Raw genomic sequence first — 26,363 nt, forward strand, 5'->3', positions numbered from 1 at the left:
TCTTTCATTGAGTGCTCTGCCTGCTTCATAAATATAGGTGAAGGTCCTCAACACGATGCCATTTTGGCCACAGATACGAAAGCATGGTGTCCACGGCCCGGGGTAGGACGAAGATTTGCTCCAAATGAAGCAAACGAAACTGCAATATTATACTTATGAATATTGGCTTGAAAATTCCGTGCCTGAACAGTATCACTATTTGCTAATAGTTGCCTTAGCTGCCCAGGGTAAGGAGACAAATTATCAAGTGCGACTTTGCCGTTATGACAACATTTGAAACACTCTTCATCTACAAATTTTGTCCATAACACCTAAATAATAATTAATAAACATTAGGCAATACATGTTGACGTGAAACATTATAATGATATGGGGCATTTCTGCGAGCACGAACAGCAAGATGTCGTTGTGCTTTTGCCTATCTTGTATTTGCAACCTGCTCGACATTCTGCCTTTGTCGTGCAGCAGCTTGCCTTTCAACATTTAGAGCACGTCTATTGACTGCGTGATCAGTATTTTCTAAACGACGTACAGCAGATTGCCTTTCAGCATCTCGAGCACGTCTATTCACAGCGTGATCAGTATTTTCTAAACGACGTGCAGCAGCTTGCCTTTCAGCATCTTGAGCACGCCTATTGGCAGCTTGCTCGTTTCATTCAGCATAACGAACTGCTACCTGCCTTACATCAGCACTATGGCGCCTGCTGTTAATTTGGTCAACAGTTTCAGTACAACGCAAACATGCAAAACGTTGTGCAAGTCTACGTCTAGCTAAAGACACATCATCATTAATTGATGCATGTGGTATGCGATTTAACTGCACTTCATGTGCAAGTTCAACATGAGACATACTAACCTCTGTTTTTTTTCCAGGGCATGGCAAGACGAACCTACCAGCATTATTATAAAGCTTAAAACCACGTACAGGGTTGTGACTGTTATTAGTACTTTCTAATTGTTTGACATTGGAGAAAAATGCACAACTTAGTTACCACAAATTCTAAAAAATAAAATAAGAAAACAGTTAAACTTTGCCGATTAGCTATTTCCAAATATTGTGCCGCAAAATGGGAAACATTTCCTTGTAATAAATAAATAAATAAATAAATAAATGTATTCTGCAAAAAAACAAGCATTGAGCAAGAACATTTTGTTCATAACTGTTTGACAAATAGGTTTGTTTTGTCAATTTCTTGCACAAATAGTATTTAAGGATAATTAAACAGTTTAAAAAGTTTAGCTAAAGATAAATTTGAAATTGCTTACTTTTTACACTGTTGTGGGAGGAAATTATCAACTGGTTAGCTAACCAGCTATATTAAAAAGTTATAGAAAAGCAAGATAGGTTTCTTACTAAAAACTGCTTTTAAAACTGTATATAGCTAAGCTACCTATAACTTGATTTTTTTGATGAAGTATCTCTGAAGTCTCTCTGACTGCACTTTTAACTTTTTTTCACGCTCAAACCAACATAGAGAACGTGTTACAACATATAAATTATTTATTTCTTAGATATTTGTAAATGTATGTAGCAAGAAACCTACTTCCTTCTTTCGCCTTACTGAATTTCAAAAACTTACGGCCGCTTTTGTCATCAAGGGAAACTTGGATTTTCCGACGAGTAGATTAACTTTATCATAATCACGTGTTTTTTTCAGCAAATAAAACTGTTTTATGTTGATCACGTGATTTAAAATGTAAACAAAGATAAACCCACGGATTTTCTCGGCAAAACAGACGTACACGCTTTTTCTCTTTTATAAGAAATATGCTTTATAAGAATATCAGAGTGTGATTTTAGGTTAAAAGCAATAGGCCATTTGTTTAGAACAATAGAAACTTAGAATTAATGATCAGCCTTGTTAGAATTTTGCTTATTGTGGTAAAAAATATGTAATACTTTTGGCTACATCAAAGGAAAATGAACTCATTCACTTTGCCTGTTACAAACAGACAGAGAGACACAGTCTCTGTATTATTATAGAGATTAGTGAGATTTTAACGTTGGTACAATTTTTTTTCAATGTCATGTATTCTTCACGTTTTATGACTTACTTAAGCTATAACATCTCTAAAGTCGACATCTTTTAAAACAAGGAGCTGTCCAAGAGGGTTAGTTTGTTTGACCCGCGAGAACTCACTAAAAAACTCTAACAAAGCAGATACCTTTCTCCCAAACTCGAACCATTTTTTGTGCCTGAATAACATTTTGGCAGACAATGACATGCATATATCAAAAAATTAGCAAACAATTTTGTAATTTCTCTAAATATTTTTTGCAACTACTGCGTATGTAGATATTAGCTATTATTTTAATCAGCCTGTTGATTGCCTCAATTTTCCAAATAAACTGAGTGGACTCTTTGACCAATTAGTTTAGAACAATCTTAAAAGCGAACACCTCTTTGAAGTGGAAAACATGTTTGGTTTCGGCTTTCGCCGGAGGTTTTGATGAATGTCATATGCAAGGTTATCTAAGTTGGTATCATTACTTCTATATTGAGTCCCTTGAAACTACGAACTTTGTCCCATATTCTTGTAAATTATGTGTAAAATTTTCATTCGAAGCTTGTAGTAAATTCCACATTTTATTAGACTGGCCTTAATACCAAAAGAAAAAATAAAGTGAAAAGATGCACTTATTTTCTTTTCAATTCAAAAAGACGTAAATTTTGCAAATTTTTTCAATATTTATTATTCAAGAACGAAGCCAAAATCAACATCAAATTTGTCTTGTAATAATTTTACATTTTTTTCTCTCTAGTATTTCGAGTTGGATGCTATAAAGATATAAAAGAAGGTTCAACAGATACATTTCCTTTTCGACAAACAATAACATTATATCTCAATATTGGAAATTTTAAAAATGAGGCTTTCATGGTCTCCAAATGTTATAACTACATCAAAGACGCGAATTACATCAACACGGTAAGTTAAATGGTCTATTTCTATATATTTGTGTAACCTATGCTGGACAGAGCAAAACACATCAAGACTTCTAATTGATATTTCTGTGCGTAACATTTGAATCAGAAATGTTTAAGGTAACTTTGACGACGTCTGGTAAGATTGAAATGATGGTAGTCTAAAACGTGTTCTAAAACAGTTTTTAAAAACGGTTGTTTTAACTGGAGTTGTTTAAATTTCTATTTCGTTTTTAATTCTTATTTTTAAAAGAGTGACAAAAAACCTATTGTTAATATCCCAGATACCATGTCGTCATAACCAGTCTCGTAATTAACTTCTAATGCAAAATGTTAGAAATACCAATGACATAATATATGAACGGAAAACATGCATAATAAATAGATACACTTCATTTACCGTAGCCACACAAAATATACCACGACTTTTTACCAACGCAATATTTATTTTAAGTGTTCTCAGTGTTCTCAGTGTCCTCAGTATTCTCAGTATTTGCAGTTTTCTAATTCTAAGTCTCTTATTTGCCAGTATTACTCACAGTAGTTAGAATAAGTTTAACTACCACGGTAAATAAAAATTTATCAACCGATCAGATTTCGAATTATAATATTAAGACGAGGTTTAGAATTTTGAATGAAAGCAAAGTTCATGAGAAGCGCTAGTATTCACAACGAAATAATTTTTTATTTATCAACTACGGCGAATGACTTGATCCACGTCAGGCTTATCCCTGATTTTTGTGGACACTTTAATACCAGAGGTTAACCATGCTAGAGTCAAAAGTTGAACTATTTTGTGCTAACCTCTATGACTTAGTGTTTTAGTGTCTTAAAAATGTTCGCTTGTATATTAACTCACCGGTGTATACACGTTATTTTAAAAGAATTTGTTTTCTTCATTTCAGTATTTTGCCATTCGAGGCAAAACTTGTTTTTTCGGTCCAGATCAGTTTGTAAAATACGACAAATATGGCCGATCCACTGACTGCAAATTGGAGCCATTTGACATAAAACCTGGCAACATTTTTGTGTACACATGGAACGTGTGAAGAGTAAAGAGGTGGTTTACAGTTATCGTTAGATTGTGTTATTGAAACATGTAACTCTTAATATGCTTTCATTAGTTTTTTTATTTATTTATTTATTTATTTATTTATTTATTTATTTATTTATTTATTTATTTATTTATTTATTTATTTATTTATTTATTTATTTATTTATTTATTTATTTATTTATTTATTTATTTATTTATTTATTTATTTATTTATTTATTTATTTATTTATTTATTATCAATATTTATACAGGATAATTACATTTCAGATAACAATCTTCTAAAATGTTAAAATAAAATGTTGAAATATATATATATATAAAAATACCCGTCTGTCTGTCTGTCTGTCTGTCTGTCTGTCTGTCTGTCTGTCTGTCTGTCTGTCTGTCTGTCTGTCTGTCTGTCTGTCTGTCTGTCTGTCTGTCTGTCTGTCTGTCTGTCTGTCTGTCTGTCTGTCTGTCTGTCTGTCTGTCTGTCTGTCTGTCTGTCTGTCTGTCTGTCTGTCTGTCTGTCTGTCTGTCTGTCTGTCTGTCTGTCTGTCTGTCTGTCTGTCTGTCTGTCTGTCTGTCTGTCTGTCTGTCTGTCTGTCTGTCTGTCTGTCTGTCTGTCTGTCTGTCTGTCTGTCTGTCTGTCTGTCTGTCTGTCTGTCTGTCCGTCTGTCCGTCTGTCCGTCTGTCCGTCTGTCCGTCTGTCTGTCTGTCTGTCTGTCTGTCTGTCTGTCTGTCTGTCTGTCTGTCTGTCTGTCTGTCTGTCTGTCTGTCTGTCTGTCTGTCTGTCTGTCTGTCTGTCTGTCTGTCTGTCTGTCTGTCTGTCTGTCTGTCTGTCTGTCTGTCTGTCTGTCTGTCTGTCTGTCTGTCTGTCTGTCTGTCTGTCTGTCTGTCTGTCCGTCTGTCCGTCCGTCCGTCCGTCCGTCCGTCCGTCCGTCCGTCCGTCCGTCCGTCCGTCCGTCCGTCCGTCCGTCCGTCCGTCCGTCCGTCCGTCCGTCCGTCCGTCCGTCCGTCCGTCCGTCCGTCCGTCCGTCCGTCCGTCCGTCCGTCCGTCCGTCCGTCCGTCCGTCCGTCCGTCCGTCCGTCCGTCCGTCCGTCCGTCCGTCCGTCCGTCCGTCCGTCCGTCCGTCCGTCCGTCCGTCCGTCCGTCCGTCCGTCCGTCCGTCCGTCCGTCCGTCCGTCCGTCCGTCCGTCCGTCCGTCCGTCCGTCCGTCCGTCCGTCCGTCCGTCCGTCCGTCCGTCCGTCCGTCCGTCCGTCCGTCCGTCCGTCCGTCCGTCCGTCCGTCCGTCCGTCCGTCCGTCCGTCCGTCCGTCTGTCTGTCTGTCTGTCTGTCTGCGAGTATCGAGACGCACGCAATGCAGTGTAAAAATGTCGGGCGAACTCGTGGATTTTTCCACGCGCTAACGACTAGTATATAAATAAAAATAGTATCGAGTATAAAATGTTGTTAAAAGATAGATTAAAAACTGTGAGTTTTTAATAATTTTTTAAATTTTACATATGATTTATCTGTCCTCAAACGTAAAGATAATTTGTTGTGAAAACTTGCCCCCATAAAATAAAAACCGTTCTTGGCAAACTCTAGTTTAACTCGTGAAAGTTTTAACACATTTTGATTGTTCCTCTTATTTTTCGTATGATTCACCTTTTGTCATAACAACTTTCACCGTCAATGCATTTACGTACAATGCATCAACTGTTTCTCACTATCTTGTTATCGATTGTACTAAGATCTTGGTTATTTGTGATGCACCTAAATCAATTATCAGGTGAGGCGAGTTTTCTTAGCTGAGTTTCGTTTGAATTAAAAGTGGTAATGCTGTCACAGGTTATAAGAGGTACGACCATCGTGTTGTAAATTGTGGTTGCTGTATCTGTATCCAACTGCGGTTTTAAGGCAAACAACAGCCGAAGTTTATCCGATGCTTTTTTATACACACTACTAAAATTTTAAATTAATGAAAGTTTAGAATCGACTATGGAGCCAGGGCATTTATAGCTAAATGTTTGTTGCATCTCCACCAAGTTATAAACTAATTTGAAAGCATTTGGTACGCACTTCAGCTTTCTATTTGTTCCGATTAACATTGATTCGGTTTTTCCTTTCTTTAAATTAGTTAATAAATCATTTTCATGTAGATATTTTGCAACGCTCGTTTGTTCCTTGTTCAAAACATTTTTAATTACATAAAAGTTATCACCGGAAAAAAAATCACCGTGTCGTCTGCGAATTGGATGATACGGACTCTTAATGAGACTTCTGAAAAATCGTTAAAGAAAACTATGAATAGAAACGGACCCAAAATAGACCCTTGTGGAACACCCCAATGAACATTTTACATTATCTGAAACAACTTGATGTGAACGATTGAATAAATATGATGTAAACCAATCAAGTTCGTTGTTGTTAATACCATAAGTAGTTAGTTTTACAAGTAAAGTACAATGTGCAATAGTTTCGAAAGCATTTGATAAATCCATAAACACTACGCAAACAAGGTTGACCTTATCGACTTCTTTTCTGACATCATCTAAAAATAAGGTTCCAGCCAAGTCGGTCGAACTCGCACAGCGGTAGCCGTATTGGTAACTTGAAAGTAGATTATTGTCCTCTAAATAGTTGTGAATTAAACATTGCAAAATTCTCAAGAAAAACAAAACTTGAAACCATTGAATTTTTTTGCAGAAAAACTGACATGACATACATTTCTCCCCAACAAAGATTATATACACAAAATATAAGAAAAACATCAGCTTACACAACAATTCTCAATGAAATCATTTTCTACAAAAATGGGTTTGTTTTTTAAACACCCTTCATGTGGTCCATTACCACAAAGTATTATAAACAGTAGTTTGTAATAGGGAATGCCTGCGTTTTTGCTTTACTCGATAAATTCAGAAGCATCTCAATGAGACACGCCCAATGCATAATGACCACCGAATAAGACGCTATAACCAGCAAAAATATCCTAGTTGTAAACCTAACATTTTATGCAATGCATCTCCAGAATATGGTACGTGTAAAGTAAAGCTTTTTCAATCAGTTTTTTGGAAACTAACTATATCTCGAATGATGTTTCAACTTTTTTAGCGGCAAACGATTGGAAATACTACGTTTCTGACGATGATATTAGAATGGCGAGAACGACTGCAGTGAGATAAGAAACTTAGATACGGATGTGCGAACAACTTTTATAAATTCGCGACCGAATATATGCGACAAAACAACTTGAAACTTCCGATTGATGCAGAAGAAGCACGGAACTTGTATATAGTTCTATGTACGGCAATTGATAATACATAATCAAAACAAAATGCACACAAGTATACAATATCATTGTTTTTCAAGAAATACACGTCAAAAGTTCGCATTACAACAACCAAATAATAACAAAAAGAGAACTAACCGTTTCAAAAAATGGGTTTTGGTCATATATAATACCGTATTTCGACAAACACAAAATCTAACTAAGATTGCTAAAATTTCTTTTACGACAATTCTGCGAGAGTGTAGTATAGCAAGATAAAAAACTCTGAAAACCGAACGACATATCAACTACCTTATGCGTACTAATCTTTGCGTATATCTATTTTCGCAAACGAAAAGAAAATTGTATTTCGCGAGTACTAATTTTCATGAATGACAGTTAGAATTGTTTTCTTTTTTAATTTTGCGTATTTTTCCAAATTTTCCAAAAAAATAATTTTCGACTTTTTTGACAACATCGGGGCCGTAACCTTGATTTTTGATAAACAGGGCAATCTGAAAGTAAAACAAAGAAGGTAGGTACACTACTATAGTCCAAGAGCCCACAACAGAAGATTTTAGGTCATTTTCCTCAGAAGGTTGGATAGTTTCAAATTGTAGACATGTCCATAAGAATTAAAATTCTTGATGTCAGATCAGAAAGTTAGGGTATCACCCAAAATCTCTGGTCCAAAAAGACCTTATTTTTATATCATAAGCCTCAGGTTTGAAAATTTTTATGGGTGACTTGACATGGGTTGCTGAGTTCGAAAATATATAATCTAACATAGGTTTCCATTTCCGTCATGGGTTCAGACCGTCGAATCCGGTTGTAAAAAAAGGCCTATGTTTATACGACAAGCCTTATGGATGAAATCTTTTGTAAAAGACAGATATATTTCTAAGGAACAAAATAACATACAATCTAACAAGAATTTCGGGTTCTAAGTCGGGTTCAGACACCCTCGAAGGTCTACAGTGAAAAGGGACCTTTTTGCATGACATAAGCCTCATAGTTGATACTTCGTAGGATGTTTCTCATAGTAGTGCTCGAGATCGAAGAAAGTTTCAATCTTATGATGGAAGCTTTCATCTCAAGATGGAAGCTTCGATCTTAAGATGGAAGCTTTGAATTCGAGATCAAAGGAAGCTATGATCTTGAAATGGAAGGTTTGATATACGAGATCGAAATGTGTTCTTTGATCTCGAGATGGAAGCTGCGATCTGATTAACAGCATTGATCAGTAACATGTGTAGACATGGCCCTAATAAGCCACCGTACATTTCTCACGAATTGATTAGCTCACTTTTTTATACATGTTGTTTTCGTACAAAACGACAGAAAAAATGGAACACGAGAAAATCTCTTTATTAACGTAGTGTAATTGTAATTATGCATCATTAAAACCGTAGACATTCAAAACAATGTTTCCAGGCGATTGTAAGAAATGCAAGTAACGTTTGGGAACAGCTGATATTTTGTTACGTTCATATGGGACGAGCCGGCTCTATTAGGTGGACTGCAAAAAATCAAAAAAAAATTTTTTTTTCCTACCCAGCGCATTCTAACATAAAATTTTAGTTATGAAGTTTCTTTAAAAAATGAATTTCATGAGAGTGCAAACAAATAATGTTTATTTTGTCAAAATAAGGAAAATAACACAATAAAATTTGAGGATTATGTTATTCATCTGGAGCGTTTTTTATATAATTATTGTTTTTATATAATTATTGTTTTCCATGCATTTTCACCAATAGTTTTTAAGTTTATAAAAGTTAACAAAAGCGTTTATTCTTCAATAATTTTTGGCATTTCCGTACAGACAAAGAATGCCAAAAACTACAAATAAAATAATTTTAATCATGCACAAAAATAAAAGTCAACTGAGTTGGCCGAGCTGGTTGTTTATAGAGAAAAATTCCATTCCACCCTGCCTGGATCTCGGTAAAAACAACTGAGATCTCGACAAGGCGGGCTTGGTTCTTCTCATATGAACACGTCTATTTTTTTATAAAGTTTTAAGAAATATGGCGAGATCTCGCCAAAGTAAGGCAGACATGGTCATGCTAACAGACGCACAATATATTTACGCGGGAAATAAAAAAGCATGATACATTTTTTAAAATTCTTTGTGACTTCACACCTTTGGAAACACTCTTTTTGCTTAATATGAAGTTACAATCATTGCAATGCTACCTTTAAAACCAATTAGCGTGTTTTTAGCACTGGAAAACACAAAAATTTTCATTATTGCAAGTGTTAATCCATGTTTTTGGAATGGTCAATTATTTTTGACGTCAGTGTGATCATTTATTATGAATTTTGCGGCCTTCTTGAACCCCGAAAATATATCAGAGAAATGATAAAGCATTTGTAATTTTATCTATAGTGTTTGATGACATGGTTAACTTAATTAAAAGAATTTGAAACCTGATATTATCTTTTATTCTCATAAACTGCGTTTGAACCATCCATGCATTTGATTATTTAACCTTAATTTATTTATTTCCTTTTTAACACATTCAAGTTACATTTTTAACATCCAGACTAAGTTTAAACCCAATTTGCTCTTCGGGAGAATTTATTTTTAAGAAGCAACAAATAAATTAAATAATTTAAAGAAAAAGCCTGCTTGTCCATGAAAGAACTTTTTCTTAAGGGAAGTTCCATACATAATGTCAACGTATGCGTTGTGTCAAAGTAGTTATTAAAATATCCTGCGTCCGTTAATACTGTATCCTACATTATTGTTTTCGAACAACAATAACCACTCGCATAACATATGATTTCCCGCCAATTATATTTTTTCGGTAGATAGATCTTAATCAAACTTATTTAGGCGGAGCTACATAAGCTGTACATCGGTATGAATGCTATCTTGGAATAAATACATGAAATGTGAAGTATGTTAAGATCAATTCTTTTGCATTATACACAGTTACAGAGTCATTAGGTCAAGAATTTCAATGATGTTGTCTCCCTCAGGTACATTTTAAACTTATCATCTTACAATACATTATTATGCTTCTACAAAATGAGATGTCACTTTTTGATAAGAGGGAAAATTATAAATGATGCATTAATTTAATCTAAATATAATAAAGTTGCTGGGAGTGATGAAGATAAACGCATTTAACTACATAAAGGGGAATTGATAAGGATTGAAGGTAAGATGTCAAATATATGGATGATTTTATTTTGGTGAAAGACCTTATAAATGTTTTTTTAAGGAAGAGCTAGTTTGGTTTGTTAAATCGAGATATGTTGGTGATCGCAATATCCAGGGTTCACTAAAATAGAATAAAAGTTTAAACAAATTGGGATAGATCAAAAAATGCATGAAATAGGCATTTTATAGGCACACTTTAAGGGTGTAGGACGAATCACTCTAGAATATATATTTGATCTGCGAAAAATCTCTACACGAACGGTCTCTATACACAAGTTTTTTATACGTTGGTTTAATAACTAAACCTGGAACACTATAGTGTTCCAGGTTTAAATTGTTTTTGATTTTTTTTTTTAAAGATAAGCTTTCTTGGGCGTAAAGTGTTTATTTCAGGACTGAAATATTCTTATATTCTCTTTTTAGAGTAAGCTTTCCGACATACTGCATAAGCAGTAAATAGGTTGCGAGACAGGTCTTGTTGTACATTGACATATTGTTAGGGTTATAAAAAAATGCGGGTCATGGATAAGTTTTTGACATTGTCAAAACGGCTATTTACGAAGGAGCAATGTCACGTCGTATATCACTGTTGTGCATCGTCTGGTTTGTTAGTAACTAAGTAACAGGAGGCTTTAATGTCCTTGGGGATTCCATCCAAACGGCTGACTCCTCCTCCCCTGCCTCCTTGACTGAATAAATGGCACCAAATGAGCTAACAACACTACATAAAAATTGCGCAGGAGTGGCAGGTTGAACCTGAAACCTTATGATTACAAACCGAATGCGCTACCACTACACCATCTCAGTTAAAGACTTATCTTAACGGCTACGCAAAACAGTCAAAGAACGCAGAATACTACACAGTGCTTTGTGTGTTGAAAGCAAATACTCTATTTTGATCCAAAATAACTTGAACGAGACATAACTTAAATTTCCCAAACAAATTTATCCATGTCATTCCTTAAAATAGTATATGGAATTTGAAATTTGATAATACTTAAGGAGTACACTGAAATCGAGACAAAATCGTGCTGATAAAATAACAGACAAGATTAAAGACATTAGCAAATACATTGAAAAAAATTAATTGAGTAAGAAAGAAAATTGAGACTTGTTGGGAACGATTTTGTCAGGTATCTGATTGAAACAATCATTCTGTCTGTGTATGTTGTGAAATTCAGATTAGAATTTGTAAAATTTGACTTCTTCCCATTAGGTTTAGAATGTTTTTACACATCGAGAAAAAATGCGTACCAATTATTTCTATACTTAACAGTTTCTATCGTATATACCGTATGTATAAGGTGTTATTTAGTCTTTTTTTCCTCTAGGCTAAGGCGGATATTCCATAATTTCAAAATGAATTCTTCCCAACCTTTTCATATTCATTCCATAGTTAATTATATATACCACGATTTCTTAAATGTAGTTTTGTTATTTTGCTGTAACGCTTTTTAAATTATGGTTTCGAGGTTTCTTATAACTTCGGGGTTTCTTGGAAGTTTAAGGTTGTTTTGTGTCTGAAAACCATAGCATAGATTACTAGATTTGGCGATTTATTGTTATGACACAGTGAAAATAACAATCTTTAATTTGGACACACGAAAAGTTTCAAGAATTAAGTATATATACAGTAAATAAAATTAGCAATAATGAAAGCAGTGAATTCATTTCTAACAAAAGTGATTTATACAGAACGTTTAACACCCACGTGGTATTTCAATAAGAGTCCATTCGCCCAAAAAGGCACTCACACTAAAAGTCAAAAAAGATTAACCAATACAACATCATTTACAACTCTTATACCAAGACTTAGTAAGAAACTAGAAAAAACTTAACCTTACCGTTCCAGGGAATACATAAATTGTACTAATTTTAATGTTTTTTTGATTGATTTTTTGATTTGTGTTTATAAAAAGTCCCAGTTACTACTCTTTAAAAAGTTAGCGTGGACTTAGGCTAGTCAGTATAATAATAACTTTCTTCGATTTGGCTACATATCAGAAGACAAACAGTAAGCTCAAGGATCAAGGTCGAATGCGCAAGAAGAAAAAAACACTAATAGCTATATTTTTGCTGTGTATATAAGTCGTACATTAACTTAAGTCATTTTAATATTTTCATTTTGATATATGCATGGAGTAACTCCCTGCCGATAAAATGAAGCTTTTGCGTGTTAACGGTAGACACAAATGATATACACAAACATTTATTAAGCCGTGCAAGATCAAAATAGTTAAATTTAGAACAGCAAAGTAAAAAGAAAACATACAACTTAACATAGCAAAACAAGAGAAGATTCTGCAACTGAATAAAAAAACATGCGCTTATGGAACAAACAAACGGGATATTTATATATATCTTATAGATTTCCAAGTTAGTTGTTCAGTTAGTTGTTGTGTGGTTGTTAAACAACTTGTAGTGTTGCTAAGGACTAAATCGAGCTCAGCAACAACTTGATTATATATTTTCTTTGATGATTTAGTTCGTTGACAACATCTAACTTATCTATAATAAACACAGCATGTTTTATCCGAAATTTCTTTGTAGCTAGCTGTTTCTAATCAAAATCCTTTCAACAAAGTTTTAAAAATAAAAGTTTTTGTACTAATTAAGCAAGTGTTCTAATTCGAGTTGATCGCGTTAAGAATGTCTAAAAGAGAGTTTAGAAAAGGTGTATGTTAAATGTACAGGAAAAGATTTTGTTTGTTAAGAGCGGACAACCAAGCAGTTAACACGTCATTAGAAATATTGTAAATATAATTTAGAAAGTACTTTCAAAGTGTTAACATTGTTTTGATGTTTGTTATATTTTCCCACGAATTTACCAAGCTACAAAAGTAGGTACAAGGCGAATAATTTTAGTTTGGATATTTTTTGTCATTTCTACTTGTTCAATTTGAGTTTTGTAAGCGTCAACGGAGAGTAAAAATTGTACAAGTAAGATGTGTCCAGCAAAGGTTGACATGGATTAAAAAAAGGGTTGTAGATGCGAGGTGATGCGAAGTAATTTCCTGTGAAACAAATATGTACTAATGTCAATAGCTAATTAATCTTTTTAATGATATTACGTTGAGAGAAGCCTGAGGTAGAGCTTTAGTTGTTAATTACTCAGCATCTTACTCATTACTTTATTCAGGAAAGTCCTTTGCTAATGAAAAATTCTACCTTAAATCACCTGTCGTATTATTTTTCGCATAATAATTTCGTGTGATAATGACTCACAGACAGACAGCGAGTATTAAAATATAGAACTAAAGAATTTGAGTCTAAAGTAGAATCTAAAGAGTATTGTGTCACAACCAGTGTTCAATTCATACAGCCTTTAAAAGTCAACATTGTTTCATTTATTTATGTTACGTTTCCTCTCCTTTAAATCTGTTAAGTATTTAGCATTAATTTTCTTTACTAAAGCAAGGAAAACAATTCTATTAACGGTCTGATAACACAAAATTATGTGATTGTAAAAATGTTACTACTACAGTATATTAATTGAATTAATACACAAAACACGTCATATTGGTATGTGAATTTCACCGCCATTTTTTATCAATACTATGAAGTTAAAAAACTTTGGGTCAGCCTGTTATGTAATATGTAAATTCAAAATTCAACAACTAAAATTTATTTAGTTTGGCATTTTTAAAAGTTATAAAACTATAGTGATGACACGAGAACGTCTACATGAGAAGATGTGATCAATTTTGTTTAATCCTTTTTTTAGTTGGTTACTGACTTAATGCAATTTTTTTTGTTATGGTTATTCATCAGGAAAGAGTGTTCTTTTAATATATAAAAAAGTATAGTATGCGACCATGTTGGCACAATTTCCAGTGTTGCAGCTTCTTGATAAAAATGGTCGTGACCAAAGCTTTTTACCGTAATATAACTGACAAAACAAGATAAATAAGGTAATAAAGTAATTGAATCAAATTTGATTTTTTTATAAACCACCTTATTTTAAACCTGCACTAATTTTGTTAAGTTGGAAGGTTACCAAAACCTACATGTTTTAAGATGGTGCTCACAGAAGATTGAATAGGAGGCTTTTTTCTTTGCTACTCGTTTGTGCTACTCACTTTATCGTTGTGTTATTAAAACACTTGTAAGACTTCAATCAATGCTTGATTTCAAATGATCCTTCACTTTTTTTAAAAAAAAACACTTTAAGGAGGACATTTGGATTTCATTTTTTTTTAAAAGGCGCTTAGCAAGAACTGCTTAATCCGATTTAATCCGGTGGGGGGGGGGGGGGGGGGGGGGGTGACCACCCTTCTTATTAGTACACTTAAGAACGTTTAAGAATTATTTTGTACTCCATTTCATAAATAATAAGTACGCTTAGCTGATCAGAAAAAGAAGTAATTGGCATCAAAATTCTTTGCTAAGTTTACTGGATAATGTGAGCTGTTTAGAAAACTTTTTTCTTTCTAAGCGGTTTAATAAATGGGCAAGACAAGTTTATAATTTTTATAATAGGTTTGACGTAATATTAATAACATATTATAGATATTACAATTAGACACAAATGAATGGTTTATAGATTTGTGAAGTTGTAAAACTTATGTCAATGGAAAAATACTTCTAGTGTAGTCATGTTATTTAATGGACTTGGTCATTCGACATCAAAATGACAATTGTGTTTTTTGTCAACACAACTGACTAAACTACTATGTGAATATTGAAATAGTTAAAGAAGAAGTCTTTTCAAAATGCTCTTATCAAGTAGTTCTTAATAACATAGTAAGTAAGTAAGTTTTAACGTCCTTGGGGAGTACATCCTAATGGCTGGGTCGTCTTCCCTTCCGACGTTAACTAAATTATATTATCCGCTAGAGATACGTATAGCATTGCGGTCAGTAGATAGCCCCAAATGAATTAAAAACACTACTTTTAAAATTCGCAGGAGTGGAGAATCGAACCTGCAAACGTTAGAGTACAAGTTGACAGTGTTACCACTACACCATCTCTGCCTCGCCACATAGCTTAAGATTGTATTTACTTTAATTCGCAAGATCTTACGATGACTTAGCTAGTTCTTTTTAAAAGATGTGTTATTAACAGCCTATTTATACCAAGTTTTGCTACATGCATGTAGAGAAATCTTCTTCTATAGAATTTATTGTCTCCTGTTTTTTATGCACCTTTTGTATTTTTTGCTCATTATAGTTCATTGTCATTTGCAGTATCTAATTTAATGTTTGATTGTTTTTCTGTTTCTTAATGTCTGACAAGTCCATTGTGTCAGCATTCTTTAGTCAATGTTAAAAAATATCTCCGTATTTAACTAATTTTATTTTTGGTGTTATTAAATTATAGATTCAATAATGAATAATTCAAACTTCTTGAGGCATTCCCATGCCATTCAATCTGAAAGTTATATGGCATACCTCGAAATAACTGTCAATACATTAATCATGGTCTTTGCCGTGTTCGGTAATTTACTGATTATCCTGAGCATTGTAAAGAATAAGAGAATTCGGAATACTTTTTCCAATGTTTTGGTTTTAAATGTAGCATTTAGTGACATTATATTGGTTCTTTCAAGTATTCCAACAGATATGGCAATTGAAGACCTTGGTTACTTTCCATTTGGTAGCGTTGGTTGCAAGCTTATCAATCCACTTTCCACGTACAGCATCAATGTTATGGCAATGTTGTTAGTTTTCATTGCTATTGAAAGATTTCTTGCAATTGTGTTCTCTGTTTCGCCCACGAGCTGGAAAAAGACTAAAATATCAGCCCTTATAGCTACACACGTGATTGCTATAGGTACAATTATACGATATAGTAGAATGAGTGTACTAATGAACGAGACAGGAACACCATACTGCAAGGAATCGTGGAGTCATACATCAAGTCGGGCCTATACTGTGTTTCTATTTTTGATTCAATTTGCGATTCCTTTGCCGATCATAGTTCTCCTTTATTGCATGTCATGGCGAGTAATTCAGAAAAACAACAAGGAAACAATTCGAGTAATGAGCAAATTATTACAAAACGAATCTAACAGGTCCAGTCAAGAAGAGAAAAAGCAATTCAGAAAAAGTAGATTTAGCGTCTTTTTCCACCGTAAAAGCGAAACATATTTGAATGCATCCTCCATTGCTCGACACAAGCAAACAATGCAAACGCTAAAAATGTTTACAGCTGTTGTAGTGATTTTTGCTATTTGTATGATGCCCAATCAAATTACATGGTTTTACATGTCATTTCGTCCCAGTCCTCTAAATTTAATTGTAGAAAAGTTTTTTTACTGGTTAACGTATTCGAACGCTGTTTTAAATCCATGGATATATGCTGGCTTTAATCCACATTTCAAGAACGCTTACAAAGCTACTATTAAAAGATTTATTACCAACTGCTCTAAATATTGCAAGAAAAGTTTTTCTGAATCATCCTCACCACATGATTCACCCAGTACAACAGTGCAAGATGATGTCCTGCTTTCTGGGTCATGCTCATCGCCTTTACCAAATAGACAACACTTAAGTATCTTCACCTATACCGAATCAACCAATCAAATACAAGACTGTGTTACTGAATCAGCAGAGTATACATCTGTAGATGATATTGATAAGTTCAAGTATTCTGTGTCATTTGAAAAAGTTTGCAGTAACGGGGTAGAAATTAGCCGATCATTTTTTGATATTTTTGTACAAGCAAATGAAACGGATTGTTGAAAGTTGGAAAAATTTGAAATTTGTAATATAAACTGTTTCCGTTTTGAACAAAATTTATTATCATTTAATATTAGCAAATATTAAAATTAATCTCTTACTTTTGATGTTACTATGCTAAAATATAACGTATTTGCAATATTTAGAGTTTCCTAAAATATAAATCGAGTTTGGAAAACCATTTCTAACAGAAGTTGCGGCTGGAGCAACTCAACTGTCTATTCCGAAGCAAAAGTTTTGCTTATGTTAAAAAAGAAGAGCTGGTCCACTGCGGCTGTTTACCAGCGCGTTTAAGATTTTGTTGGTAGCCTCGAAAAAATTAGGAGTTAGGGGATATGATAATGTATGACCTATACTAAGTAAACGTTCGCGGAGGTACACCAATGACTGAAAAAAATTGTTTACGAATTTAGGTTATGTTTCTAAAAGTACCAAAAACGACTAGTCTATATATACATGTCTTGAAATAAGAAGAGCTAAGACGTGTCTTTCCAAATATAATGGTAATTTCTGGTGTACTATATTTGGTAGCTTTCATTTAGCAATGAAACTCCAATTAAAAACGTTTTTACTATTTTTTGCGTGTAACTTTGCCGCATTAACATTTTATAATACTTTTTTTAATAGAGTATAACGTATAACAGACTAGCTGGCATGAAATATTAAACAAATGTTCATTGATCTGGATTTTGAAACATGATATGCCCCTGATTAACACAGTAAGCAATATATATATATATATATATATATATATATATATATATATATATATATATATATATATATATATATATATATATATATATATATCTATATATATATATATATATCTATATATATATATATATATCTATATATATATATATATATATATATATATATATATATAGTTTTGGTCGGCTTATTTTGTGTTGTAGTATAAGATTATTTGGAGGCCACGCAGGAATTGACTACAGCTACGGGAAAAGTTCCAACTATTCTCCCTACACAATTCATGTTATCACCACAAAAAGATCTGTATAGAAATGTACATGGAGGTATATGCCTGTTGGGTAAAATCATTAACTAAAAATATATCAACAGTTAAAAATGTTATCAAAATCACGTTCCATCTTCGCACATTATCCTTCTCACGCAACTAGAAATGCACAAAAATCTTTTCTTACAATACACTGGTGCGACTTTGCATTTGTACGGGCCGTTGGTTACCTTGGTCTCCTCTTTCAAGACAAGAAAACCGTTCAGTTGGTAAAAATCTTTTGCAACATGTGAAAAAAACTTTTATCGCGTTTAAATTCTTTCTAAATACAGGATACATTACGGCTGAAAAGTTTAGGAAAAAATATTCGAATGTTTGGAAAGAAAAACTTCACCTTGTATTCCCGAGTTTTCAATTACGAAAAGCCTTGTATCTGTATTCGTACATTTCATGGAGGCATATACCTCCATGTACATTTCTATACAGATCTTTTTGTGGTAATAAAATGAATTGTGTAGGGAGAATAGTTGGAAACTTTTCCCCGTAGTCGTAGTCAATTCCTGCGTGGCCTCCAAATAATCTTATACTACAACACAAAATAAGCCGACCAAAACTAGTTAAAAACAACAAAACGTACGATATACGCAAACAACCTCTCTAATGTTGTTGGACTTTCGAGTTTTTTCATGAAATTTTAATTTGTTTTTGTCTCAGTAATGTCATAAAAATAATCTTGAAAACAGAACTTGTTATATATGGATATCTTTATCTCGAATAATACAATGACGTCAGTTGTTGGATTCAACATCACACTGCTATGAATTGTTAATTTGTGTATAATACCATAAAAATATTTTTTAAGCAAAACTTGTTAATAGTTTCATGAAGAAGATAGAAATATCTTGTCGAACTGGATTTGTGATTAAATAATTTTTAATACCCGATATTCTATTTTACATGTAGGGTTTTTGAAATGTATAGGTGTTGTGTTGCAAAATCTTGAATGATTTTGGGCGTTATCAAAAAAATGCAATTCTTATTTTTATAAACGCGAGCATATTCACCAGCGACTCTATTTATATCTTCATCACTGACGTCAGTTGTTGGACTTTCCACTTTTTTTATGAAATGTTTATTTGCTTTGCGTTTTAATAATACTATAAAAATATTTCTCAAAACGAAACTTTCTTTCTTAATCATTTTATGAAGAAAGTAGAATTGTCTTGTTCAACTGGATTTGTGATTGAAGACGTTTTAATACCCGATATTCTTTTTCACAGGTAGTTTTTCGAAATTTGTAGCTATTGTGTCGCAATATGTTGATTGATTTATGGTTTGGGATGAAAACAATGACAAACGTTTTAAAGTATATTACAATCCAAACTCACATTTAAACAGCGCGATTTCATAAAAACAAAGCTGTGATTAGCATTGTACATCGATCTAGACCTAAACTTTACACAATGAGCGAAAGATTCTACTTAATTTCAAAAAATCTCTTTTGAAGATAGAAATCATACGGGTTAACTAGTATCTGTTAATAAAAACGTGTAATGGCGATACTCTGAAGGAATGTACTGGTTTGGTATTCCATTCATCGTAGAATTTATGTCTACCAGTGTATTTGAAACGAAAAATGACGAATAATGTGTTAAACTATTAGCGTTTTTCGTATATGTGTTGACTTTCTGACATCCTCTTAAAATACAAAGTATAAATTATTCTTAACGAGAGTTGTAAAATTGCAAATACACAAGTTTGTTTATGTTTTCTAGATAGATGATAGTATTCCCTCAATATTGTATTTCAAAACCGCACGTGTAGTTTCCCACAGATGTAAAATTCAGAGTAAAACGGTACAGCACAAACACAATATACCAACTCAGGTTTACAAAGACCTGCAGGCGCCAGCAAAATTATCATTGCGCGTAAGCATTTTTCACTTTCTCTAAATTAATCATATTTATTATTTATGATTCCATTTAGGAGCGTTATCTCTAATCATAAATGTAGAAGAACTTTTTTAGTAAAATAGATAGTAAATTTAAGACTGTGTCACGAAAGCCTTAATGCGAAGCCTATATGGTATAAATCAAGGTTAGGAATTTTCATAAAATTTCAGCATTCAATGTCATCCACAAAAAAGAATGCGCAATTGAATTGCCGCAGGCACTTTGAGCTTTCCCCCCTTCCGCCCCTCGCAGGTCTTTAATTAGGAAACAATTAGGAAAATGAATACATCTTTACAAACATCTCTCTATTTATTTGCATCTTTGTTATGTGTTACTCGTTGACGTCAGTTATTAGGACCATCGTTATCACATGCTACAGAACAGAATATGTCTAATTTTACAGTAATACCAACAGAGATATCGTATAGGTGACTTGTTAAAAAGAAAGTCATAAACACAATACCTTATCGCTTAAATAAGTAATAACCTAAATTCATATCCCTATACCTTTTCAGTTACGTTTAACATAGGTCTAATAATATATCATTATGAAACCACATTCACAACCAATTGAATATATCTTTTTATATCTTTATCATAAATCGTACACTGACGTCAATTTTTGGACTCGTCGACATAGCTATGAATTTTTGATTTGTTTTCCACTTTCATGGTAAAAATACCATGAACATATTCTTCAAAACAGAACTTGCTAATCGTTTCATGGAGAAGGTTGAAAGCCTGATCAAACTAGACTTGTGATAAAAGAAGATTTTGATACCTGACATTATTTCTCTCAGGTAAATTATTTAAATTCTAAATTTATAGACTTTATAGCTACTTTTTAAATGCTTTTGCATTAAATTTTGTTAATAGTTATAGTTTCTTTGGGAAAGTTTGAAACAATATTCTTACATTTTCATGATTGGTATTGCGTTTGAAAGCTTTTTAAATAATATTTTTTGAAAAAAAAATGGTTAAATTAAATATTTTTGATATTAAACTTTTTATCTCAATTTAATTCAGGGTGGGAACTGCAAAATATCTGTTTGGCAAAAAACGTCTAAGAAGGGAAAGAAATTTCTTGATAATTCACTATAAAGAGATGAATATTACATGTTTTTGTTTCTTGAGATAATTACCCTGGATTTTAAGATGTTACGGCTTATTATTTTATCTTATTTTATTTTAAACAATCGTTATACAGGATAAGTATTTCAATATTTACAACATTGCTATTAATATCATCCTGTTAATTAAATAATGAATCCTGTTGCACAATGTTTTATTAAGATCTCTTTAACGACGTTAAATTTTCGCCAGAGCTTTTAAATCTTTTTAATACCAAATAATATATAGATCGATCATTCAAAATAAAATTGCTCAATTTTACCTTCTTGGTTTTCAACAATAATACTTATGTTTGATAATTTTATCTAAAGGCGGATTTACTAAATAGTAATGAAACTAGACAATGTTTCTCTCAATGAGAGGAAATTGTCAAATATTTTTAAAATGTGGACTCGTTCTATCTAAAATACTTATTACCCTTTTCAAATAATTTCTTAATACGACGCCTTTATGGTCAAATCAATGAATATGTAGATCCTGTCTGTGATATTTCGACTCTATTAGAACTCCTTCGAAAAAACAATCTAAAAGAACTATGAAAGTGAATCCCTGTTCAGAAACAGCTCTGCATATTCACTTATATCTTTCTCATGTGTTACTCATTGACGTCAGCTATTAGGACCATCGTTATTGCATGCTACAGATCACAATATGTCTAATTTGACAATAATAGCCATAAAAATATCATACATGTGATTGGTTAACAAGAAAGTCATAAACACGATACCTTATCGCTTAAATAAGTAATAACCTAAATTCATGTCTCTATACCTACTTAGTTATGTGTGATATAAGTCTAATAATGTATCAATATGAAGTCACATTCACAACCAACTGAATATATTTTTTTATAACTTTATCATAAATCGTACGATGACGTCAATTTTTGAACTCATCGACATAGCTATGAATTTTTGATTTGTTTTTTACTTTAAAAATACCACGAACCTTTTCTTCAAAACAGAACTTGCTAATCGCTTCATGAAGAAGGTAGAAAGCTTTGTCTAACTGAATTTGTGATTAAAGAAGATTTTTGATACCTGACATTATTTCTTACAGGTATATCATTTAAATCTTAATGCATTTTCATTAAATTTTGTTAATGGTTATTGTTCTTTTGGAAAATTTAAAATTTAAAAAAAGATTAAAGAAGTGTTCGATACCTGTCATTATTTCTCACAGCTTACTTATCTAAATTCTAGATTTATAGGCCTTATGCCTATCGTCAGCCTTTTAAAAGTTCTTGCATGATTTTTGTTAATAGTTATGGCTTTTTTGCGAAAGTTTGAAGCAATATTATTATATTCTCATGATTGACATTGCGTTAAATAATTTTTTAAGTAATAAAATTTTATATTTTTGATATTAAATTGCGTCACAGCAAGAACTTCTGAAGAAGGATAAAAATGTCCTAATAATTCACTAAAAAGAGGAAAAACTTACCATTTTTGTTTCTTGAAAAAAATTACTGTGCATTACCCCATATTTCCAGTACTTTTTGTAAAAGCGTTAAAGTCCTTTTGGATTCTTTAATATTTTTAAATACCAAATGTACATCAGTAATTTAAAATAAAGTTGTTCAATTTTAGCTTCTTGCTTTGCAACAGTAATATTTATGTTTGATAATTGTATTTGAAGGTGAATTTACTAATCAGTTATAAAACTAGATAGCAGATGGTAGTTTGTACAATTTGTTTTAGATGAACAATGTCATCTTTTTTTGGTATTGGATTTTTGGGCCTTGTAGATATTTTTGGTTGACATTTTCAACAACTTTAAAATAGGGAAAACAATTTTAAAATTTAAAAAAGAACTATTGTGCATTTAAAATTTTTGTTTGAGAGCTGTGTGGGCAATAATTTTCATTTTTTTTGTTGTTGTTGTTTTTCTGGCAGTAGTGCAAAGGATTTATGACATATTTATCATTTTAATACAACACACGTTAGCCAGATGTGATAGCATTCAGTCATCAAAAAATGCTGACGTCTGAAAAAGTAGAATTTATTATTGATGATTCTGTTTCAAAGGCGAAATCGCTAATCAATAATGAAACAAACCCATGGTGAATATGTACTATTATAAATACATGTTTCTATTTTTCGCATTTAAGGGACGATTGTGAAACTGTACTATAAATACAAGTTTCTTTTTATCTGCGATGAAGGGAAAATTGTGAATCTGTACTATAATTACAAGTTTCTATTTTTCTGCAATGAAGGGAAAATTGTGAATCTGTACTATAAATACAAGTTTCTAGAATTTGTGGCTAATAAATTATTCCGAAAGAATGATTTCTATATTTCCATAACAGTAAGATTATAAAATAAGAAAGAGTCAAGGCAGTCTAATTAAAGACACATTCTAAGTGCTTCTTACATTGTTGGACAAATTATAACAAAACATTCAGAGCTTAAGCGTTTTAATAATGACGTATGTTGCACAAACGTTTGGCAAGATCTTCATAAAAATATTAAATTTCTACTGGATTTTTCAAACTGTTTAACAAAAAACCCTAATTAGCTAGATACTTCCTTAAAAACAAAGTTATGTGAGATATTTGTTAATCTTATCTTACAATGGAAATAATTAAAAGCGAACTCCCTAACCACTAACGAAAAAAACTAGATTTTTTCTTTGTCACTTTAATATAGATACAGGTTTCTGATGAATGCTTTAGAAAACTTACGCTCTCTTTTTCCATAACAGCATTTGAATTTGTTCTTCGTTTCAGGAAACGCGGTGAAATGTTTAGTTTCCTAGCTCCAGTGCTATATGGTCTTGCGACATGTTATGGAATGTATGAAACTTGCTATCGTGATGAAGATGATATTATGGTGGAATTGATTGGTAACCAATTAAGAAAAAATGCAACTGCAGTTGATACTGTTAAAGTTCAAAATGAAGATCAGTGCATGGATCATTGTCTTTATAAAGGCTACTGCGTTTCTTTTAATGCCATCCAAGAGAATGATAAGGTATTATGCGAATTGTTTAACGTAACCAGTAATGGAAAAAAAATTGAACCAAATATAAATTCAAGTTACTATGAAGTTCAACAAACGTGCCAAAATTCAAATAATACTGAAGAAATTGGAAATAAAAGACTTTTGGTAAAACAGGATTGCGTTGAGTGGCTTAAAGCTGGATATAAAGAGAGCGATGTTTATGAAATTCGTATAGGGGGTACACCTACGAAAGTGTTTTGTGACATGGAAACAGCTGGTGGAGGCTGGATCAAGTTCCACAACAGATCTGACGATTCTGTATATTATCCCAAATCCATGCAAGAATACAAAGATGGTTTCGGTAACTTAAGCGGGGATTATTGGCTTGGTCTTAATAATCTTGCCAAATTGACTTCTGAGGGTGAACATGAGATTTATTACAAAAAGAAATCTACCTCGGTACATGAAATAGCTAAAGAATTTAAAATTGAAAAAGAAAAATATGCACTTAAATATAACAAATGTACATCAAATCCTTGCCAAAATGATCCTTTAAAACATGCTAAAAATGAAGAATTCAAATTTAATCATTGTATCGCTGCTCCTGCTGCTGCTGCTGCTCCTGCTGCTCCTGCTCCTGCTGCTGCTCCTGCTGCTTCTGGTTGGTTAAAACAAAACTGCAATGATATAAAAGGTATTAATTTACATCAAACGCACAGCTTGATGTTGAGAAGAACAAATAACGACTGATAACTTTAAAAGACATATTTACATAAACAAACGGATGATCTTGCCATTTCTTCTTTTAGTCACTCTAAAAAAAGGTCGCCAACATTGTACCACGGTATTATTTAATGGATGTACTGTTTTTCGCATTAAACCGTGTTGTAGTTACTTAATTCACATAAGTTTTTCCCAATTTGCATTACAAATAAAACTTGTTGCCATTTTTAATTTTGCTGAACATAACAATGCAATTTTCAGTTTACAGGTTGTGCGCTCAGTTAAGCTTTTCACCGAAAACTACACTTGATACAGTGAAATTCTGCTAAAGCTAACACAGTTTAAAGCGGATAGCTCTATAAAACGAACAGTGGTTCTTGGAATGAGTAGATCTTAGGCTAAGCTCTTGCCAAAAAAGTCTCTATAACACGAAATTTTTTTTTGCACTAAATGGAATTCTAGAAATAGAATGAAGCATATTAACCAATATTATTATTTAGAACTTTTTTGTTATAGTTATATATTATAACCTTTTTTTGTTTTTCTACCCATTCAACTGCCAACACGCATTATCAACAACCACAAGAGATCTTTAATAAAGAATTGAAAATGGTGTTTATCAAAGAATACTTTCTATCTTTTATACTCTATTATTGCACCAGCTATTACCATTTTATTTTTCTCAACATAAATTTGTTTCAACTCTTGCTTACTTGGTATTTCCCATTACGGACAGTACAATGTTTGTTTTAAGCTGTTAGTTTCAAGTTGTTTGCTCTTTTTGCTCAAGTTGTTTTTATTTCTGACTGAATTTATATTTACGTTTGCACATACATTTATTTATTGTTTACGCATTTCAGCATTAAGAACGATTGTAAATTATGGATGCTTGAAATATATGTCGAGTAATAATAATGGTAATAATAACAACAATAATTTTTTTTTGTTATAAATAATGCAGGTAAACTAAAGCTTGAAAAACAATTTTTAGTCAAAATTCTTTCTTAACCCTATTCGGTCGGGGGGGGGGGGGCGGATTCCGCCCCCCCTCAATAACTTTTCATAGGGTTGATCATATTGAATCAAACTTGGCACACTTATAGTACGTCATAAAAGGAACAAAATGGCGCCAAAAAAAATTTGCTTGCGTCAGCACATTTTCTGTGACGTCATCAAAAGCTTGAAAATTTTTAAAAATGCCACAATCTGCTTAAAATATCATTACTTTTGTTCTAGAGCGAATTTTTACATTCTGTTTGAAGTTTCTGAAAGCTAAATAAAAGTTATTTAACATATCTTCCGGTTTTTACATGGATCGGATAAAAAATAGCCAAAAATTGCCCGAAAATCCGTTTTTTTCCGATTTTCGGGTAAAATCTGACAAAATCGGATTAGTCACGTGTTCAAATTATTCAAAATGATTCTTCTTAATGAAACAAAGGTGTGTTGCAAGTTTCAAGTTCTAAGGATAATCCTAACAGAAGTTATTATATTTTCTCCATTATAAGGATTTCATAGAGATATTTAGGGGTAGTTTCGAGTAATGGCCAATATCAAAGCCTCTGAAA

General features: G+C 32.6%; 2 protein-coding genes across 4 annotated transcripts; both read left to right on the forward strand.

The window, feature by feature from the left end:
• Positions 1 to 15,464: 15,464 nt before the first annotated feature.
• LOC130647383 (putative neuropeptide Y receptor type 6) lies at positions 15,465 to 17,746 on the forward strand. The gene has a single exon (XM_057453223.1). The coding sequence runs from the start codon at positions 15,713 to 15,715 to the stop codon at positions 17,066 to 17,068; it is 1,356 nt and encodes a 451-aa protein (XP_057309206.1). The 5' UTR covers positions 15,465 to 15,712; the 3' UTR covers positions 17,069 to 17,746.
• Positions 17,747 to 19,198: 1,452 nt separating this feature from the next.
• On the forward strand, positions 19,199 to 25,731 carry LOC130647384 (fibrinogen-like protein 1). Of its 3 annotated transcripts, none has more exons than XM_057453224.1 (2): positions 19,199 to 19,324; positions 23,859 to 25,731. In XM_057453224.1, the coding sequence occupies exons 1-2, from the start codon at positions 19,248 to 19,250 to the stop codon at positions 24,820 to 24,822; spliced, it is 1,041 nt and encodes a 346-aa protein (XP_057309207.1). In that variant the 5' UTR covers positions 19,199 to 19,247; the 3' UTR covers positions 24,823 to 25,731. The 3 variants fall into 3 exon arrangements, with proteins under 3 accessions (XP_057309207.1, XP_057309208.1, XP_057309210.1); XM_057453225.1 differs by lacking the exon at positions 19,199 to 19,324 and adding an exon at positions 20,646 to 20,796; XM_057453227.1 differs by lacking the exon at positions 19,199 to 19,324 and adding an exon at positions 22,080 to 22,186.
• The last annotated feature ends 632 nt before the right edge of the window (positions 25,732 to 26,363 follow it).

This window comes from Hydractinia symbiolongicarpus, chromosome 6 (assembly GCF_029227915.1).
Source record: "Hydractinia symbiolongicarpus strain clone_291-10 chromosome 6, HSymV2.1, whole genome shotgun sequence".
Taxonomy (NCBI): Eukaryota; Metazoa; Cnidaria; class Hydrozoa; order Anthoathecata; family Hydractiniidae; genus Hydractinia; species Hydractinia symbiolongicarpus.

What these genes read in the sequence shown, in the direction of transcription:
- LOC130647383 (XM_057453223.1), top strand. Translation starts at nt 15,713, where the DNA reads ATGAATAATTCAAACTTCTTGAGGCATTCCCATGCCATTCAATCTGAA.
- LOC130647384 (XM_057453224.1), top strand. Translation starts at nt 19,248, where the DNA reads ATGAAGAAAGTAGAATTGTCTTGTTCAACTGGATTTGTGATTGAAGAC. An exon ending in CCCGATATTCTTTTTCACAG is followed by an intron (nt 19,325 to 23,858) that starts GTAGTTTTTCGA and finishes TCTTCGTTTCAG; the next exon opens with GAAACGCGGTGAAATGTTTA.